The 22,512-nt window shown below is 38.4% G+C and overlaps 1 protein-coding gene across 4 annotated transcripts in view; it reads left to right on the forward strand.

Moving 5' to 3' along the window:
• LOC136881048 (cilia- and flagella-associated protein 70) overlaps positions 1-18,340 on the forward strand; it is a 71,763-nt gene extending 53,423 nt beyond the window's left edge. For 3 of the 4 annotated variants that reach the window (XM_067153644.2, XM_067153646.2, XM_068229232.1), the window contains one exon: positions 1,852-1,980. In XM_067153644.2, coding sequence (XP_067009745.2) covers positions 1,852-1,941 — 90 coding nt within the window. In that variant the 3' untranslated portion in view covers positions 1,942-1,980. Of the gene's footprint in view, positions 1-1,851; positions 1,981-18,066 lie in introns of those variants that run through there. The other variant, XM_067153645.2, reaches the window with a different exon arrangement.
• The last annotated feature ends 4,172 nt before the right edge of the window (positions 18,341-22,512 follow it).

A 22,512-nucleotide genomic window follows, 5' to 3' on the forward strand; every position in this document is an offset into this window, starting at 1 on the left:
ATTATTCACCACTGGTTCCAGTTTATGAGACCCACATCAGGGCAACTTGATATAAGAACTTGAAAAGATCCAAAGGTACGATTTGTTCTGGGTGATTTCTGACAAATTTGAGTTACGAAAAGACTGCGTGTGAAAAGTGTTTTTGACATGGTGTGCAACAAATTGGTAATTCAGGAGATGATACTAGTGATGCATGAGACAACGAATCTTTCGTTCTATGGGGAATCGAGCCTACTGCAAGTTCAGATTAATGAAATACCTAGGCCTACTTGATAATTTTCATGGCAAATATATTTTATAGCAGTGATAATGTATTTCTCAAATATGTTCAGGCAAAGCAGCTATATCCATAAATTTACACGTTTGTATTTGCGTAAAGACCATGTGAACCTCGCGGAGTGATATGAAATGTTTGTTTGCACCTCTCTTACTCTTTCAATGAAAGGAATTTTAGTTCATTTAATTTTTTTCAAAATGAGCCTTCCTAAATTTAGGGTGCGGGGATTATTCGTGTAAATACAGTATTTAGTTCTGGAGGTGCACATAGCCCAGAGATTCACTCAGCCTACACCAAGAATGAGTACTAGGTTAATTCCTGGGGGCAAAGGTGCCATGCGTAGAGCTAGCCACTCTACCCCACCAAGTGCCTAGTTTATGGACAGTGGAAGCCTTTACCTTTCATCCCTCCCAGGGCCTTCATGGCCTATAGGAAGATGACTGCTTTTCCTTTTGAGGGTATTTAGAGGATGTAGTAAGGATGTAAAGGGGAGGGTATATAAGTCTCTGGTAAGATCCCAATTAGAGTATGGTTCCAGTTTATGGGACCCACATCAGGGCAACTTGATATAAGAACTGGAAAAGATCCAGAGGTACAATTTGTTCTGGGTGATTTCCGACAAATTTGAGTTACGAAAATGTTGCGAACTTTGGACTGGGAAAACGTGGGAGTAAGGAGACGAGATGCTCAACTATATGGTATAGTTACAAGTAACAATTCTCATTCTTGTTCCATACTGAAAATGACGTTATGCATGGTATGCAATGAACAGGTGGTTTCATTAAATTATCCTGGAGATATTTATGCATATGTGGTATAGTTTGAGCTCTCAGTGGAGAGATGGTGTGGAATGATATTAATAGAAAAATAAGCTTGAGTGGAGCTTTTAAAATTAGGAGAGATCATAATATGAATAAAAAAAGCTGGAATTCAAGAGGACAAATTGGGGCAAATATTCATTTACAGGATAAGAAATAAGGGATTGGAATATATTATCGAGGCAAATTCTTTGGAAACATTTAGAAAAAAGGGTAGGTAAACAACTGATAGGCAATCTGCCACATAGGAGAGAGCTCTAAATGCAGATCATTGACAACTGATTGGACCATTGACCTCCATCCACTTCTTACCCCTCCCTGGAAATTTCTGGGGTGCTCTTTAACTATTTGTCCTCTATACTCTGACACATCATATAAGCTATTATTATGGTGAGATTGCCACCCCAAAGGCACTTATATCTAACTACCAGATTTCATTGAGTCCACTCCCAACCTGCAGAACAGATGCTGCCTGCTAGGTTACAGTGGTATTTCTTTCACCGGAGGATCAGCACCCAACAAAAGAAGCTCTTCTAATCCATCCCAGACTGTATAATTACAAGAAGAAATGGAAAGTGAATGTGGCCAAATGATTTATTTTTTATGTGTCTTTCTTGCCCCATGGTTAAGCTCCTTGTAGTAATATTACTCCTCCCTGTGTAAAAAAGTAACCGAGATATTTTCTTTGAGAGTGTGATCCATGACCCCTAGTTATACTGTTAACAATTTTATTGACAAATTCTCTTTTCTTTACAGTTCAACTTGTCTAATTGTCTTCGTAACAGAATCATCCATATAAGAGATGTTAGAATCATTCTGGATAGCTGGCATGAAGAAATGCCTTAAAATAACAAGAACAGCATCTGTCTCAAATATGATTGTTTGGAAAATATCAAAACAGAAATATGTTCTAAAAAAAAAAAAATCTCTGGTAAAAATATACTCATTTTTCTGTTGGCTTTATAGAAACTGAATATCTCTGTACTTGAAAAGACTTTTTTTTTAAGTCCAACAAAAGAATGTCCATCCTAATCTGTATTTTCCTTATTTTTAATGAAAATAAAGATCTATTAGTTTAAGTTCATTTTCATGTATACTCCTGTCTCTTCTTCATCACTGTGTAAATTTGGTACTAAAAATGTAATACGAGGGCGAATCCAAAAGTAAGTTACACTAGCTTGCCGCGAGAGCACACTGTGTGTCGTGATCGTGGCCAATGCGGAGCAAGCTACAGTAACTGCTGACACATCCTAGAGGAAGGCTGGTGTGGTATCCTGTCGTATTGTGTGTGCAGAGTGGGCTGGGCTCAATGGTGTGTCAACTGGATGTTCACTCCAAATTGGAGGTGCGTACAACAATCAGATTTCTATGTAAAAAACATATCATTTTTGACATGCTCTGTTGGTGAAAAATATCTAATTCCCTCCATGGGAATTTAGAATTTTCCATTCAGATTTCTATGGGCTAAACGGCTCGATTGCACAGACATTCATCGTGAAATCACTGCTGTATATGATGAGTGTGCAATTTTTCACCCAGGTATTGTAAAGTGGTGTAAGCAATATGATGCCAGCTGCTCGGATCTAACGGACGAATATCGCGAAGGCAGGCTCACAACATCCAGTACTGTCGCAAATGTTGACCATGTGGATGGAATCATTAGAGAGAACTGGCGCACAATACTGCAGGAAATCGCCAGCATGCTGAACATTTTGTATGGCAGCGTGTTCTCCATGAAGAAATGCCTTAAAATAACAAGAACAGCACCTGTCTCAAATACGATTATTTGAAAAATGATATCAAAACAGAAATATGTTCTTAAAAATTAATCTCTGGTAAAAATATACTTATTGTTCACCAGCACCTTGGATTTCATAAACTGTGTCAAAGATGGGTCCTACATCTGATCACCGATGTTCACAAGGGACAACATTTCCAATCGTCACTGGCATTTTTGCAATGGTATTCTGTGGAGAGCAACAAGTTTCTGCAGCTAATCATCACAGAGAATGAAATGTGGGTCCACTACTTCACCCCCGAAACAAAGAGAACATTGATGGAATGGATGCACACCACATCACCACCATGAAAGAAGGCCAAGGTCCAACCTTGAGCAGAATAGGTAACGGCGAGAGTGTTCTTTGACATGGAGGGTGTGATGCATGTATAACAACGACATTAAAAATATAGACTGCTAATCTGATGGCCATCTTTGAATCTACTTGAACCACTGGCAGCCATGACACTTGTAGGCAAAACATATGCTTATTTCCTCTGAATCTGCCATAGAAAGGCTCTGCAGAAGTTGTTGTGTGATGGAGTACAGTCTTTGAGAAGGTGTGCAAGGTTAAAATAAATAAATAAATAAATAAATAAATGAAGGCTATGAATTCAGTCGAATGAAGTCAGGCGAGGTTTGACCAAGAGAGGTCCGGTAGAAATATTAAAGTGGTAAAGCTGGTAGGATACCGTATGTGGAAGGAATGCTACACTCAACCAGGGCTCAGGTGTTCTCAACTTTAGAATCTGGGGTTACCCCATTTAATGGCCCCTTACGACAGGCAGAGGATGCCGTAGAGATATTGTACACCGCAACCAATGGACGTCTGTGCTACATGTCGCTCAGCAGTTCTTAGAAAGTAGCCATAAGTAGCAAAAAGCATAAAACGTAACAAACCAGACAAAGAAGCAAAATTCAAAAATTATACCAGAATGACACTGAAGGTGTCATGAAAGGCAGGGTATCTTTCTCTACGCGTGTGAATTCCTCAATGAACTGCTGTACGTATAACATGTCTTTCTGTAGTGAATGACTTTATTGTTAGTGCATGACGCCGAATTATCCATTCTTCTACACACGTAATTCTCGTTTTAACCAAGCAAATGCTCACCATATTCACTGCGCTTATTTCATTATAACATCAATGCAACATTAAGCATGTTTGAAAATGTCGTGTTTATTCTTAAATATATCTTTAAATTGCAATAACGTATAATCTCATCAGTTCATTGAACTGGGCTAACTGTCAAGACCAAGAAGTGGCAGCCGCCATGACAGTTGTAGGCAAAAGTTAGTTCGCTGTGCTTCAACCAGGGGCGCTGTAACGAGTATGTTTAGCAGTCTATATATCTTTAATGTCGTTGACGTATAATTTATGCCGAAAGACAATTAAAGGAAAGCAGCTCAGAAAATTGAGTGCCAGTGTGATTTTTGTTACATGATAAAGCAACACCTCACACGGCCCAGCAAACATCCGAACTGCTGCAGCGATTCAAGTGGGAGATATGGCAACATCCTCCATACAGTCCAGACTTAGCGCCATGCAATTATCAGGTGTTTGGTAAGCTGAAAAAGAATCTCAGTGGACGATGATTCCGAAACGATTAGGAGGTGAAAGCAGCTGTTACATAGCACTGGAGGTGATTTCTATGCATCCAGAATTTTGGTTGACCGTTCTGAGAAATGTTTACAGTCTCTTGGGGACCATATGGAAAAGTGAACTTCTAACCCTTTCAGACCTAAAAGAAAACTGGAGGTGTGAATTTTTGTTTGTATGTCAAAAACTGAATAAAATGCTCCTCAATACACATATTGATAGTTTATTTTACAAAATAAAAACTAACATCCGAAAAACAGGACCCACACAATTGTGCGCATCAAAATTCAAAACCTCGTTGTATCACGTACGATGGTGTAGCTTCAAAATTTACGTTCACATACCAATGTACACACTTCATTGAATATATTCCGGTATTCAGTAAAGCTTCTAGATTAATATAAACGCAATAAATAAATATTTACTTTCGGCTCTACTGCTTCCTGCCATCTCGCCGATCAACTGTGCTTTTTAAACTCTTCTTTCTTCGCCCTGGCGGTCAAGCGCATACTAAAATCAATTGAAATACACGCCACGTGTCCTGCACAATCACTGCAGTCTGGTCTAGCACCGAAAAAACATCAAATACGGTCAGGGATAACTAAAATACGAACCCGCACAATTGTGCGTACACGGTCTGAAAGGGATATTATATGGTGCCATAGCTGTGTTGCCTATGTATAGGTGGTTTCATAAATGGCCATTACTTGGAAATGTAACTTACTTTTTGATTTGCCCTGGTATATGAGCTCCTGGTATATCTCATGATAAGGCTTCTTTGTCTAAGCAATAGCTATCACTGTAGTTTATTATTTACTTTGAGGTTATGTCTCGTATAGAAAGATTGAAAAGAACACAAAATAGGACAAACACAGTGCTAAGTTAGTGTGAGAAAAGGGAGAAATCCACTGAGCGGCAAGGAAAATGCAACACTTCATTTTCTTTTAGTTAAACATTTCATCTTTGGTCTGTATTGAACTGAGAATAATGAAGTTTTGAAGGAACTTAATGGTCCATCTTTTTTGATACAAAACAATTTGTTGTTTAGATTAAATTACATCAATTATTTATTCAATACTAGTTTTGACGCTGTTTGGCGTCATCTTCAGTCGAACACAGATCATAGCAACAGGCAATCATACAATAATTACACTTACACAATATAAAATACAGTGGAACCTTGGATTGCAAGCATAATTCGTTCCGGCAACATGCTCGTAATCCAAATCGCTCGTATATCAAAGCAAATTTTCCCATAAGAAACTATTGAAACTCGGATGATTCGTCCACAACACAAAAACATTTATTCACATAACATTTCTAAAACAAAATATAACATAAAACAATTAAACTGCACTTTATCTTACAATAGAATCATTGTTGGTGTTAGGGAGACGAGAGATGACATGAGAAGAGTTACTGTGTAGCACGAATTTCACTAACGGAAGCACTGCTATCGGTTGGTAAGTGCGGCCAGTATCCAGTATTCGGGAGATAGTAGGTTCGAACCCCACTGTCGGCAGCCCTGAAAATGGTTTTCCGTGGTTTCCCATTTTCACACCAGGCAAATGCTGGGGCTGTACCTTAATTAAGGCCACGGCCACTTCCTTCCCACTCCTAGACCTTCCCTGTCCCATCGTTGCCATAAGACCTATCTGTGTCGGCGCGACGTAAAGCAACTAGCAAAAAAAAAAAAAAGCTATCGGTTGGCTCATTGGAAGTGTTTTCTTTTCATGCAACTTTAACGAGGAATCTGTCCAATGACTGTTGCTTTTGCCTCTTTTTGAGGATTTCACGAAAATGTGACATTGCATTGTCATTGAACAGATTCATCCACTGTAATCATCTCCTTCTTCCGACCGAATTCCTTTTTAGCCTTCTTTTCGTTCACAGGGCCCATCATTGCAGAACAGTTATATCACAGATGACAGAAACAAAACATGTACACTCGTACGGTGTTGACTATTACATAAAATCAGCTTCATGGTCCGTATCGCACTTCAATAGATTCACAATTAAGTATTTATTTTCCACCTAGTCGATACAATGATTGCTTAAGGCAATTTTTAATGGTCAAAAGTGGTACATGTTTCGTATATTATCAACATCTTCAGCCACATAACACTGTTTAGATGAAAAATGTATAAAATTGACAAAGTAATGCTTTAGAGGAGAATTTTAAGGACACTTCCTCTAAAGCATTACTTTGTCAATTTTATACATTTTTCATCTAAACAGTGTTATGTGGCTGAAGATGTTGATAATATACGAAACATGTACCACTTTTGACCATTAAAAATTGCCTTAAGCAATCATTGTATCGACTAGGTGGAAAATAAATACTTAATTGTGAATCGGTGTTGACTATGCGAGCGAGGCACGCCAACTGAAGTCCAGCGCGGGAAATGATTACACACACTTTCCCAGGAAAGAGAGTGGCAGGGGGAGCGGAAAACAAAGGCACAGGCGAGGTGGAAACGTACGTACACGTGACGCTCGTATTGCGAAACCTCACTCGCTTATCAAGTCACAATTTATTTAAAATATTTGCTCGCCTTGCAAAACTCATAAACCAAGTTACTCGCAATCCAAGGTTCCACTGTACATTACAACTTACATTTAAAATAATTCCTGAATAAAATGACTAGAATATTTATCTTCCTTTTAGCAAGTTTAAGACTTGCAGGTCAAATACAATAAGTTAAGAAGACATATAATGAGTGAATTTCAGCTAAACTGGATCTTGAAAGTCCTGGGTTTGACTTTTGTCACACTTCATATCTGATAAAAACAGTCTGATTTTAAGACTTGTGTACTTTGTACAGAATAAGGATAGTAATTCTGTGAGTAATGAAATCAATCTTGAAGGACACAGTTGTGAACAGTTGCTTGTGTCTGTTTCCATTAGCTTATTACTACAGCATGTCAAATGAGGTGGAAATGTGTTATGAGTGAATTCCATAAGACACTAAAAGAACAGTATTTCCCAGTTCAATGCAGGACCTAAAGAATAAAGAAAAAAATGCTAATTATAAGAATGTACATGAAAGAGGGGCATGGGAAGGGGCAACATAGAAAGTCAAATTGTCTAATTATATATTTATATGAGACTCACCTCGGACGGCTCTTGAATGGCACGAAGTGTAGAGAGAGACTGTGTGATACGACAAGCTCTGATCAAGGACGTGCCGTAGGCCGGTGAAGGTGAGGAGAGGGAGGGGAAGCTGAGGGGAGGGGCTGAGGAGTGATTGAGTAAGGGGAATCTGGGGGGCATTTTGGTGGAAGCGCATAGCGAGAAAATGTGTTGCCCATTATGCGAAAGACCAAACTATTGTTGAAATTTTAATATTCTTATGAAATGCTGTAAGGAAATAGAAAAGTATTTTAGGTTTTTCAAAAATATTGTTCATATTCAGATTTGAAATAAAATACTGGTCTAAATGTATATAACAATGTTCGGTAGCATCAAGCAAAGGACGTTTACTTAAAGATTCCAATATTTCAATGTCCTGCTCTATACCATTGAAGGAGTGTTTTAGATCATGGATATGTTACCCACAGCAGAATATCTATTGTACTTTATAGTGTTGACATGCTCAGCGTATCTAATCTTGAAGCTGCGTCCTTCTTCTTCTTTAAGACGCCGTCTCCAAGCGGAGGTTGGCGATCCACGTAACTAGCTCTGATCTTGACAGCGCAGTTTGTCCTAAATATGAACAGTTACAGTCATCACAACAAAACCTGTAGACACTTGATTTAGTAAAAGGGTTGGACTTATTTATTGAAGTGGAGTTATGTAAAATTTCCATACTTCTGTTATTAGTTCAAAAAGGGATGTTGATGTTATGTCTTTTGAGACCTGTGGAGAATCTCTTTCAAAGAAACATTTGCTAAGTTGTGTAAAATATCATCTTGGATATTATGATCTGTGGAATATGCCTCTTTCAAAGAAATCTTTACTGTATGGTGTAAAATATTATTATAGAATATTTTATTTGTATTCCCTGGAAATGTAACTGCTAGATTGCAAATTATTATTATTGTTCAGTGATGTTCTGGAAATTTTTGTGACGCGGACTTTCAGAACAGGGTATGTTGGCCCCTGTCCATTCTAGAAGCATGTCTTCACTAATTTTGGAAGATGGGAAAGTTCGCGATTAGAATTAGGTGATTTTCAAGAATATTGTGAAAACATCATGACGTGATAAAGGGTTTTGATTGGTTGAATCTGGGTGGCGATTGGAAGACTCCTATGCTCTGATTCGTCACTTGGTGATCACACCGGGGCCAGCCTTGCCTTTTTCAGAGAGTGAGGCGAGATTTTATGGTATTTCGTTTTCTCGTGAGTCCAGTGTCGGCAAATCCTCGCTCCCGGGATGGGCTACTCAGGGTAAGCACTATTGGTTTCAGTTCCACCTTAATTTACATTTAATGTTCGCTTGTATTTTCACATAGGAGTTTGCCCTACTTGCCCAGGCTCGCCACTCAATTACTCAGATGCCTTAGAAAGCAGGTTAACTTTCATTTAATACTGTATATGTATCCTGTGGTTCTTGTTAGACTCAGGGTTGTATTGTAGAAGTTGCATTATGTTAAGATATCTTTACTTAACCTCTTGACCTAAAAGCAAAGCTCTTGGCAACTACATCTTAATTGTATTCCAGAAATATCGTGACTGGATTGTTTGGATAGATGAATTTTGTTCTGAATTTTCTTTGTAATGTTTATTTTGGAAAATAATGCCTTGAATGAAGGGATCACTGTTGATTTTTCTGGAAACCCGCAGCCTTCATATCCCAATGGCCCTGGTAGGTTTCCCAGACCCGGTCCACATTCCTTTATCCTAGTCGTCACGTTGCCCATCCTGATGTTCATTTGTTTGTATTGGCGCAGTTCATTTGATGTTTTATTTGGTGCTAAAGTTTTAAGGTGACATGTAATTTCATTTTTTCCCCTTTTCTTAACTGTGTATCATGTAACCACTGGAAACCGGTTACATCTTTTAAAAATGTTAGTAACCCTATATATATCTTTATTAAAAGTGAAAGTTGAAAATGTGTTATAACTGGGTTTATCTCTAATTAAGGTGGTTTTTGGGCGGTGTCTAAATTTGTTGATTATACGTTCAGTGAACTCCTCTTTAAAGCCGTTGAATTTAGCAATTGAGCAGATGGTGTTTAACTCTTTATTCAAATTTGTTTTTGACATGGCAATCTTAAAAGCATGATCCACCAAACTGTTGTATGTGGCACTTTTCTGCATTTGAAGGTGTAAATAATCTTGCCTTATTGTAGTCACTGTTTGGGTGGGTTTTCTATAGATACTGTATGTAAAGGAAGAAGGAAGTCTGTTCATTGTCAAATCTAAGAAGTTAATTGATCTATTATTTTCAGATTCTAATGTAAGTTTAATTTGTGGATCTATACTATTATGGTTCATGTTTGTGGGTTACTGTAGTCACGTCCTAGTTCGTGAACCATGGGCAACGGCTGAGTGGCCTAGTAAGTGGTCCTGAGAGTCGGGATACCAGTTGCTATGGAATGGGAGTGGGCATCTCGGACATATTTTGAGTCATAGCCCTCCTTGTGCTCAGGCGGCTAGGACTATACAATTCACCGGTGGTCCATAACCCGTTAGAGGAGAGATCCTCACCTGGACTATGTGCAAGTAGGGTAGCATCCTGCTTCATGAATTTACCGAGCTCAGAACATTTTAAGCAAGCCTCGGACCTATGGGAGTAATGCAGTCCCACTCCCATTTGACAGGCGAGGGACTCCTTGGAAAAAACTTAGCGAACGAAATTGAATTCGATGGGGAGCTATCAATATTAATGGGGCTTATGGAAGAAAGAAGGTAGAACTGGCTGAGTCAGAGGATGCATCTGGATGTGCTAGGAGTAAGTGATATTCGGGTAAGGGGAGATAATGAGGAAAAGATAGGAGATTATAAAGTGTACTTGATGGGTGTTAGAAAGGGAAGGACAGAGTCTGGGGTAGGGCTCTTTTTCAGGAATACCATTGCACACAACCTAGTTTCTGTTAGGCACGTAAATGAGCGAATGATGTGGGTAAATTTGTCAGTTGGAGGAATTAGGACAAGAATTGTGTTCATGTATTCACCATGTGAGGGTGCAGATGAGGATGATGTTGACAAGTTTTATGAAGCATTGAGTGACATCATGGTCAGGGTCAACAGCAAGGATAGAATAGTGCTAATGGGCGATTTCAATGTGAGAATTGGGAATAGAACTGAAGGATATGAAAGGGTGATTGGTAAATGTGGGGAAGATATGGAAGCTAATGGGAATGGGAAGCGTTTGCTGGACTTCTGTGCTAGTATGGGTTTAGCTGTTACGAATACATTCTTCAAGCATAAGGCTATTCACCGCTACACATGGGAGGCTAGGGGTACCAGATCCATAATAGACTATATCTTAACAGACTTTGAATTCAGGAAATCTGTTAGGAATGTACGAGTTTTTCACGGATTTTTCGATGATACAGACCACTATCTGATCTGTAGTGAACTAAGTATCTCTAGGCCTAGGGTAGAGAAAGTGAAATCTGTCTGCAAATGAATAAGGGTAGAAAATCTCCAGGACGAGGAAATTAGACAGAAGTACCTGGATATGATTAGTGAGAAGTTTCGAACAGTAGACAGTAAGCAGGTTCAGGATATAGAAAGTGAATGGGTGGCATACAGGGATGCTGTAGTAGAAACAGCAAAGGAATGCCTAGGAACAACTGTGTGTAAAGATGGGAAAAGGTGATCATCTTGGTGGAATGATGAAGTGAGAGCAGACTGTAAACGTAAAAAGAAGGCTTATCAGAAATGGCTCCAAACAAGGGCCGAGGCAGACAGGGATTTGTAAGTAGATGAAAGAAACAGAGCGAAACAAATAGTTGTTGAATCCAAAAAGAAGTCATGGGAAGATTTTGGTAATAACCTGGAAAGGCTAGGTCAAGCAGCAGGGAAACCTTTCTGGATAGTAATAAAGAATCTTAGGAAAGGAGGGAAAAAGGAAATGAACAGTGTTTTGAGTAATTCAGGTGAACTCATAACAGATCCCAGGGAATCACTGGAGAGGTGGAGGGAATATTTTGAATATCTTGTCAATGTAAAAGGAAATCATCCTGGTGGTGTTGCAAACAGCCAAGCTCATGGGGAGGAGGAAAAGGATGTTGGTGAAATTATGCTTGAGGAAGTGGAAAGGATAGTAAATAAACTCCATTGTCATAAGGCAGCAGGAATAGATGAAATTAGACCTGAAATGGTGAAGTAAAGTGGAAAGGCAGGGATGAAATGGCTTCATAGAGTAGTAAAATTAGCATGGAGTGTTGGTAGGGTACCTTCAAATTGGACAAAAGCAGTAATTGCACCTATCTATAAGCAAGGGATCAGGAAGGATTGCAACAACTATCGAGGTATCTCATTGATTAGTATACCAGGCAAAGTATTCACTGGCATCTTGGAAGGGAGGCTGCGATAAGTCGTTGAGAGGAAGGTGGATGAAAACCAGTGTGGTTTCAGACCACAGAGAGGCTGTCAGGATCAGATTTTCAGTATGCGCCAGGTAACTGAAAAATGCTACGAGAGGAATAGGCAGTTGTGTTTATGTTTCGTAGATCTAGAGAAAGCATATGACAGGGTACCGAAGGAAAAGATGTTCACTATACTGGGGGACTATGGAATTAAAGGTAGATTATTAAAATCAATCAAAGGCATTTATGTTGACAATTGGGCTTCAGTGAGAATTGATGGTAGAATGAGTTCTTGGTTCAGGGTACTTACAGGGGTTAAACAAGGCTGTAATCTTTCACCTTTGCTGTTCGTAGTTTACATGGATCATCTGCTGAAAGGTATAAAATGGCAGGGAGGGATTCAGTTAGGTGGAAATGTAGTAAGCAGTTTGGCCTGTGCTGACGACTTGGTCTTAATGGCAGACTGTGCCAAAAGCCTGCAGTCTAATATCTTGGAACTTGAAAATAGGTGCAATGAGCATGGTATGAAAATTAGCCTCCCGAAGACTAAATTGATGTCAGTAGGTAAGAAATTCAACAGAACTGAATGTCAGATTGGTGATACAAAGCTAGAACAGGTCGATAATTTCAAGTATTTAGGTTGTGTGTTCTCCCAGGATGGTAATATAGTAAGTGAGATTGAATCTAGGTGTAGTAAAGCTAATGCAGTGAGCTCGCAGTTGCGATCAGCAGTGTTCTGTAAGAAGGAAGTCAGCTCCCAGACGAAACTATCTTTACATCGGTCTGTTTTCAGACCAACTTTGCTTTACGGGAGCGAAAGCTGGGTGGACTCAGGATATCTTATTCATAAGTTAGAAGTAACAGACATGAAAGTAGCGAGAATGATTGCTGGTATAAACAGGTGGGAACAATGGCAGGAGGGTACTCGGAATGAGGAGATAAAGGCTAATTTAGGAATGAACTCGATGGATGAAGCTGTACGCATAAACCGGCTTCGGTGGTGGGGTCATGTGAGGCGAATGGAGGAGGATAGGTTACCTAGGAGAATAATGGACTCTGCTATGGAGGGCAAGAGAAGTAGAGGGAGACCAAGACGACGATGGTTAGACTCAGTTTCTAACGATTTAAAGATAAGAGGTATAGAACTAAATGAGGCCACAACACTAGTTGCAAATCGATGATTGTGGCGACGTTTAGTAAATTCTCAGAGGCTTGCAGACTGAACGCTGAAAGCCATAACAGTCTATAATGATAATGTATGTATGTATCTATACAATTAAGGTTTTAAGGGTAGTAGTTGCGTCAGTGGTACGTTCATCGAGAATTGTAAATGTATCATCTACGTACCTAGCCCAAAATTGTATGTTATCAAATTTGTTCTCATTATCTATTGCAGTGTCCTGAACTTTGACTTTAAAAACCGGAGTGTCACTATTCAACTCAGCGACCCCAAAAATGATAGATTTGACACCATTTTCAATTATTTTTATATCTCACTCCCCTCTCGCCCCAATCCCTAGAACTGGGGTGTCACTATTCATCTCAGCGACCTCAAAAACGATGGATTCAACACTATTTATGATTACTTTTATATCTCAATCCGCCCTCGCCCCCATCCCTAAGGGATAAAATTTTGGAGATACACTATTAAACTTAGCAACCTTGAAAACTGTGGATTTGACATTATTTTCAATTATTTTTATATCTCACTCCCCCCTCATTCCTCACCACAAAGGGGCTGAACTTGGAATCATAAAAAATCTGGAGTGCCACTATTCATGTCAGGGACCCAGAAAACTATGGATTCAACAATATTTTTTATTATTTTTATATCTCACCCCCCCCCCCTCGTACCCTACCCCTTATTGTGCTTGGGTTGTCATACCACCACGTGGTTATTTCCTGATACAAGTCAGAAGTGTACCAAGTTTGGTTGAAATTGTTCCAGTGGTTTAGGAGGAGATGTGGTACAAACCATATATAAATATAGATTAGTTAGGTATAGGCTTGCCTTTTTTCCTTGTTGGGAATCCTCAGTTGATTTTTGTTATGAGTGAATGATAAAACGTGTCATTCCACTGTTGATATTCTACATCCATTACACAGCTACATTCTCCTAACTGGGCAGACCTATCAAAGTTGGTCCTATGACATAAAAGCACATCTTGATCACGCCATGTTAAATTGCTATTTCCAAATAACAGGCACGGTCAAGAACCTCTTAGCAAGAAAAATACTTTATTAAACATGGTGGTGTGTTACCATCCTTATATATACAGCATTTCTTACTGGACTATCATAATATAGCATAAGCTGCTGTCGTCTAGTGACAATCTGTCCATCTGTCAATCCAATCTTGGTGCAGCTTTGCAATTAAATTACATAAAATTACTCATAATAAAATCTAGCCAACAGATTACATTCAAACCACTTTCTAAACCCTCCCAGGAGCAATAAGAACAAACTGTGAAATTTTCAGTGAAATTGGTCCAGTAGTTTCTGAGTTCATTCAAGACATACAAACAAACATCCATTTTTATATATAGAGAAGATAGAAGGTTTGCCACATGTCTACTCTATACACCCCTAATACCAAAATTATGACTCTAATAAATGCTCTAAATAATATTGCTCGTACACATGGACATTCCATGCATGGATACCTCATGTCTACCAACTGAGCCCCCGGAAAAGGCGTCAGTATCGACAGGTGGAGCAAGTCCAAAAAACGTTACATTTTTTCATCCTGTGAGAGAAACTTCATTAAGGTGAAAAGGGAACAACAAAGGAATGTGGAACAATCCAAAGGAAATATATGCCTGGGATCTTTAAAAGAAGATGTTTGTAGTAAGTGGGGAAAACCCAAGGGCACATGTGATCACTCCGGCTGTCATCATGAATTCAGAAGTAAGTGGAATGTTCCTTTGCTACAGATTGACACATAATTGATGAAAAGGCTGAGGAGAGAGGTTGATCAGAGGTAAGTTATTATTGGCAACTCACTCTTGTTATGACCAATGTTCATTTCCAATTTCTAATTTTTACTTCAATATGGACAGAGCTGCAGGGACTGCTAGTATATTATCCGACTCTTTACTCGCCATGATCGTTAAGGCATCAATTCTTGATGGTCTTCTTTTTTTCTTTTTTCTTTTTTTTTTTTTGCAATTGGCTCAACGTCACACCAACACAGATAAGTCTTATGGTGACGAAGGGATAGGAAAGGCCTAGGAATGGGAAGGATGCGGCCATGGCTTTAATTAAGGTACAGCCCCAGTATTTGCCTGGTGTGAAAATAGGAAACTACGGAAAACCATCTTCAGGCTGCCGACAGTGGGGTTCGAACCCACTATCTCCCAGATGCAAGCTTTTAGCTGCACGCTCCTAACCGCACGGCCAACTCACCCGGTCTCTTGAAACTTCATTAAGGTGAAAAGGGAACAACAAAGGAATGTGGAACAATCCAAAGGAAATATATGGCACCATGGTTGGTTGGTTCAAGTTCTGTTGGTCGAAAAAAATGTTCACTATCAGATGTTGGTCAGCAGGGTAGAAGAGATTGGCATTGATACAGCAGTCAACAATACTGCAAGAATAATCTCAGGATGCCTAAAACCAACGCCAGTGTAGAAACTGTACCCGATTGTTAGAATAGCCAAACCCAATATCCAGAGGGCCAGTCCTGCAGACGCCAAGAGAATAAAGCAGGAGAATGACCATCGACATTCACTCTATGGTCACCAAGCTGCAAGGTCTTGCCTCAGATCCCGCATGAGCTTCCTTTCTAGAAGTCTGCCACTGGAGGGAACACCAGAGACAACTCATCTTAACAGATGGAGGAGCTCACTGTCCACAGATATGTCACCAGAGGAAGAACTACCTCCTGGCACCGACCTACCTTTCCCTGTATGGAGGTCACTCAACCGCTTAAGAATGGGCGGCATTCCTTGATGCAAGACCAACCTGAAGAAATAGGAGATCCTTCCAGCAAACGCAGACACCTCGTGTGAATGTGGTGCTGAACAAAACCCAAGCCACCTACTTATCTGTCCCCTCCTAGATAATCCATGCACATCACAGGATGTTTTTAAGGAAACATCAAGGCCATCACAGATGCAGTTCTTTGAAAATGCTGACCAGACACAAAATTGAAATTAATGAACTCCATACTTTCTTTCATACATGAATATATTTTTAATTATCAGGTATAACAACATTTCTGTTACTTAGCCATAAATTAAATGGAAGTGAATTTTGAAAGAAGCATATTTTAAGATCACTACATCTACGGTATTAATCTTCTTGATAATCTTCTATGTCTTTTGGTGCTGGTGATCGTGGAAGGTCAGGTTTGTCCTCATGTTCACCCAATATTTTAGCACGTGCTTCTTCTCGCATTCTAACATCTTGTTCAGATAGATGGACTTCTGGGAAGAGTAAAATAATAATAATAATAATAATAATAATAATAATAATAATAATAATAATAATAATAATAATAATGATAATAATAATAATAATAATAATAATAATAATAATAATGATAATAATAATAATAATAATAATAATAATAATAATAATAATAATAATAATAATAATAATAGCAATAATAATAATAATAATTTGCAAAATGAAAATGTTCACAAACTAATCATAAAAGTACAGTCACCTCCTTTATAATGCCACCTGTTTTGTTCATTACACTTGTTGATGGAAAAAATAAGTAAAAAGAGGGTAATATTTAAGGAAGTCATCATTCTGAAAGAAGAATGTACAATATGCAGGATGAGCCAAAAGTCGGGTGACGGCATTGTCACTGGAAGTCCACATTGGCCACATATGATGTTTGTGGGTTGTGGAAAACCTAAGGACACATGTGATCACTCCGGCGGTCATCATGAACTCAACTTACGTTTTTTAACCCACTCGACTCATTTGACACGATGTTCACGCAAGTATTGGCCAGGCCTTAAACTCAAACGATGAGACATTCACGCGTCGCACCGAGTTGTATGTACTAGCTTATACTTTGATCACCCCTGCAAAGGTTTCCCTTGTGTGAACTTCTATGAACAGAACAGAAATGTGGCTTATTTACAGCTCTCATTCTAAGAACTTGCACCCTTATTTATTGCCTAATTGTAGCCTCTGAAAGTACCAACATCTCATCAGATGTCAGTCATACTCCTAGCCATGGTTCTGGATGTAGTAGAGGCAAGTGACAGCAATGCTATTGCTGACTTGTTTGAAAGTGTTTTGGATTTGGAAGACAGTGATTGTGATTATGATATCATTAAAGGAGAGATTTTAAGTGAAAGTGACAGTTGGTCTGATACAAGAAACCATGAAATCATACCTAAAACCCCACATGCGAAACCAAAACATAGTGAGGTGTGGGTTAGTAATAGTGATAACCAACCAATTATTCATCACTTCACAGGCTCTCCGGGGGTATCAGGAGAATTGAGAGGTAAATATTTAGATAATTCTGAATCAGAGTTGTCTGTAGTCTTGGGGTTTATGGACCCAACATTTCCCACACTGTGCGTGAGACAAATATTCATGTTATGGAACAATTATCGGACCCACATGGAAAAAGACAGCGACAAGTGATTTGACACAAATGAGGATGAAATTAAGGCCTACTTTGCCCTCTGCATTCTGATGTCCCAGGTTCATACTGGAGCAAAGATAAATGTATTTAGACCCCAATTTTTCAAGAGACAATGAGTAGTGTGAAGTGCCTCTACTGTACATACACCCGAAAGTTTTGAGATTTACCATACAGAATCTTCATTATAACATTGCTGTTGTTGAGTACAATTATTTTGAATGCTTCACTGAAAACTGTGCATAAAAATTCTGGTTGTTGTTCCATTTATGGCATTTTTTCAGAGCTGTGCACAGTAGTTCGTCTTGCAGACGATTTAAATTTGATTTCTAAGCGAGTGTGCGGGACCATTAAACATGAAGCAATTGGGTTAAATGAAACAATAGACATCAACACATCATTTCCACAAGTTTTTTCTTGAGCATTTCAACACCACAAACTGTTTTGTCCTATCGTGAACCATTTCCTAACTATTGCCTGTTTAATCTTTTTATCTTTGCAGGTATCATCAACAGAATAATGGAAATCTATTTTCCAAAAGAGTGTGGCCAGACTTAACAGCAGATTCTGAGAAACAACCTCCCTACCAGGGTATAATGCTACTTAGGTTCCAAAATGGGTAAAATATAAATATGTAAATAAATTCAGTGTTAATTTTAATCTTATACCAGTTGTATAGTATTATTAGAAGTAATTTCACATACCGTACTGTATATGAGTTGACTATGTTTGTAAGATATTATAAGTAGAATTTTGTAAACAATATAAATTTATTAAGGATGATGTGTGTGTTTAATAGAAAAAATTATTAGCGTAAATTGTATAATATTGTATTCTAGGAAAATTTTCTTCGTCTCCTGTTAATTTAAAATTTAGTGCTTGACAATAATGTATTTTAGTGTACCATTTGCCACCGAGGTAGACACCTCATTTGCAAATAAAGAGATTTTGATTTGATTTGATATAATGCATTCAAATCTGCAGCCATCACATGCGAGTTCTGATTTTCACACATGAGGATGATCTTTACAAATAAAAGTATTTATAAAATCCTCCTTATCGATAAAAATCAGCTCATCTATTAGATGAAAAAGTCTATACATGTTTCAGCCTATTTTCAAGGCCATCTTCAGTAGCAGAACAATCATTACATAACACAAACAAATTAAAAATCGTGAAGTGAAATGACAGTGATCATGATTAGTGAACAATTTATTAATAAAAATGAGTTTCACTACCGACATTCTAGAACAAGACCTGCCCTTCCTTCAATACCCTCCTCCTGTGACTCACCTCGTCGCTCCCTATTCGCCGCTCCCTCTCCATTCCCCCACCCAACCACATCAGCACAGATACACGGTGAGCCACACACAGGCTTAGTTGACAATGTGACTTGCGACTGACAAGATCATCTCCATTCAAGACGACAACTTTTATTTACAAGTAAGTTAAATGAGTTTTCTTTTCTTACATTATTTTTAATTTCATCCACTCATAATTCCTTTTCTCATTACAGATGTTACACACGTTTTAATACATGGTATTGACAGTCTCACTACACTGCTTAGCACAGTGTTTTCATTTTAACAGTCAGCAAGTTTTATTTGACAATCAAGAATGACCTATCAGACGAGAGGACTTTGCACCTCGGTATGTATCACTGTCATTTCAGTTCATCACGATTTTTAATTTGTTTGTGTTATGTAATGATTGTTCTGCTACTGAAGATGGCCTTGAGAATAGGCTGAAACATGTATAGACTTTGTTTCATCTAATAGATGAGCTGATTTTTATTGATAAGGAGGATTTTGTAAATACTTTTATTTGTAAAATAACAACCGTTAATAAGGAATGAGATTTATAACTTGCAATGAGGATGATCTTCACATGTTCTTCGGTCGTCAGCAGCATACTAGCCTTTCCTATGACAGCACTGTCACCTAACTTTTGGCTCATTCTGTATTCATCAGGAGCATATATATAGTGATGATGCAGGTTGAGAGTGCAGGGAAGGGATGACAACGCGTGCATAACCAGCAGCAAGTAAAACAACAATGCCGCCGAGTTGTTGAGGCTCCTGATAAGGGAGCTCCTTAGAAGAAGCTGGAAACTCATTAACAATGGAGCAGGCACCTGAATGATTTGGAAGTGGAAACTATGAGAATCATCTGTGGGCCTGTATAACGAGTGGTGTCAGAAAATTCTAATTAGTCTTGAATAAGTCAGCAGCAAGTGAACACTAGCAGTTAGAAGATGATTGCAAGTTCATGATAAGTCATTCAGTGTTGAGTGACTCCATCAGAGTTCACTGAGGCTTGTTAGCTGTAGAGTGAAATGTTTTAGAATGACACTGGGCTGTGGAGGCTGTGTTGCAGATTAGGAGTTCAACACACCACCGAGCTATGTGTTCAATTACAGTCATAAAATCAGTGTTGAGTGGAAAACACAAATGTGAAAGAACTTGTAAATAATAGATAAACACGTAAACACATGACACAATGCCCATAATTGTGAGAAACTGGAAAATGACCTCGATAATATTGTGAGATGGACAGTAGGCAATAGTATGATGATAAACAGGGTTAAAAGTCAGGTTGTGAGTTTCACAAATAGGAAATATCCACTCAGTTTGAATTACTGTGTTGATGGGGTGCAAGTTCTTTATGGGAATGATTGTAAGTACTTAGGTGTTAATATAAGGAAAGGTCTTCATTGGGGTAATCACATAAATGGAATTGTAAATAAAGGGTGCAGATCTCTGCACATGGTTATGGGGGTATTTAGGGGTTGTAGTAAGGATGTAAAGAAGAGGGCATATAAGTCTCTGGTAAGACTCCAACTACAGTATGGTTCCAGTGTATGGGACCCTAACCAGGATTACTTGATTCAAGAACTGGAAAAAATCCAAAGAAAAGCAGCTCTATTTGTTCTGGGTGATTTACGACAAAAGAGTAGCATTACAAAAATGTTGCAAAGTTTGGCCTGGAAAGACTTGGGAGAAAGGAGATGAGCTGCTTGACTAAGTGGCATGTTCCAAGCTGTTAGTGGAGAGATGGTGTTGAATAATATTAGTTGACGAATAAGTTTGAGGGGTATCTTTAAAAGTAGGAAAGATCACAATATGAAGATAAAGGTAGAATTTAAGAGGACAAATTGAGGCAAATATTCATTTGTAGGAAGGGGAGTTAGGTATTGGAATAACTTACCACGGGAGATGTTCAATAAATTTCCAGTTTCTTTTCATTCATTTAAGAAAAGGCTAGGAAAACAACAGATAGGGAATCTGCCACCTGGGCAACTGCTCTAAATGCAGATCAATAGTGATTGAAATCACTAAAACAATCAGAAGGAAACTGTCACACAAGCCTCTATTTGCATCTCAGCAGCTAGAAAACATAAAATGAAAAATTTCATACTTACTGTCAACTTCTAATTTGGCTATCTTCTGGATATCATCCCAACCATAGGAATAAGATGGTTTTTTGGTTCCTGAAATGTAAAATAAAAAATGACTACTTGTTCAATTCAACAAACATAAACTGGACAAGACTTCGTAACAGAAGAAGAGTCTATCCACAATTAGAGCATGACATCTGATCATATTATTGGACAGTTCAATAACTTATTTTTTTGCTTTCTTTTGTATTACCACGCGACATTTCCAAGGAGAAAACAGTCACCACAATGGAGGTTCCTGCTAAGCCACAGAGGCACATTTTCTGCTGGCTCAAAGTTGATTACACACGCACTTGTCTACTTTTATAAGGGATTTGACAATGTTGAGTAATCGTCAAGTCCCCTTTAGTTATGATTCACATAACAGCCTCAGACACAATACTTCATGCACTATATGCATTGTACTAGCAGCTGCAGCAGCTTTTAGGCATGGCACTTGTAACATATACTACACTAAGCTACAAACATTGGTCCTGATAGTCAGTGTGAGCTCTCTGTAACAGATGCATGTTCATTATTAAACTGTTCATTATATCAGCACTATAAAGGCAGCAGTGAGAACTTACTGAAATTTCTTATTTTACTGTATTAAAATATTTGTTTAATTACAAGATTTTATTCTGTTTGAACTTTTGGACTTGAAAGAATTGTTTTGATCTCATAAAACTGGACCTATCCAGATCATTTTAAATTATGTTTTAGAAACTCTATAGGTTGTATCAAAAATTATCATTTAATCTGTAAATTTTAATATTTTCATTTTTGATCACATTATTGTGTACCACCCTGTACTACACTACACGCGCAGTTCTGAAAGCATGTTTTCTTTCACTAAAATGATGAATTCTCTTGAACATTTATTACTGCTGTGTCCGTAAGAATGAAGAGAATTTTGATTGGAGAAAATAAAAGTAAATGTAATATGTGAATGTGAAAGTCAAAGGTGAATTCTGCATTCTGATTGGTTCTCTTTGGTGGTTGCACTATTTCCTGTTTCTCGATCTTACCCCGCTTCTTCGGTGGGAGCGAGGTAGGATCGGGGTCTTTGATCATCTGACCATCTTAGCAAGTGAACGTGCTCGTCCTTCAGTCCCCATGTGGGAAACCCGGTCTCAGGGTAAGTACTGTTTTTGTGTTTATTTTGGTTTTTAACTTCATTCAAATGTGATAATTTATCTTTTTCTTACACAGGAGTTTGCCCTCGAGTTTCACGTTCACTGCTAAATTTGTCAAAATGACTTAGCTTCTCAGCTAAGATCATATACTACTTGTTTGGAGACAATACCTATTTTTCTTAACCTTTGTATTATGTTGTAATTATCCCTCAGATTGCCTCCCAAGGGAGGCCTTGCATATGCACCAAAAATCTATGCACATTACCTGAAGTGATGCAAGTTTACAGTACCTCTGTGTTTGGTTTTATTTCTATATTTGTGTAGAACAGGACTAGCCCTCATTTTAGTCGACATGTATCGTCAGATTAGGGTTTCTA

The sequence above is a fragment of the Anabrus simplex genome, chromosome 9 (genome assembly GCF_040414725.1).
Source record: "Anabrus simplex isolate iqAnaSimp1 chromosome 9, ASM4041472v1, whole genome shotgun sequence".
Classification (NCBI taxonomy): Eukaryota; Metazoa; Arthropoda; class Insecta; order Orthoptera; family Tettigoniidae; genus Anabrus; species Anabrus simplex.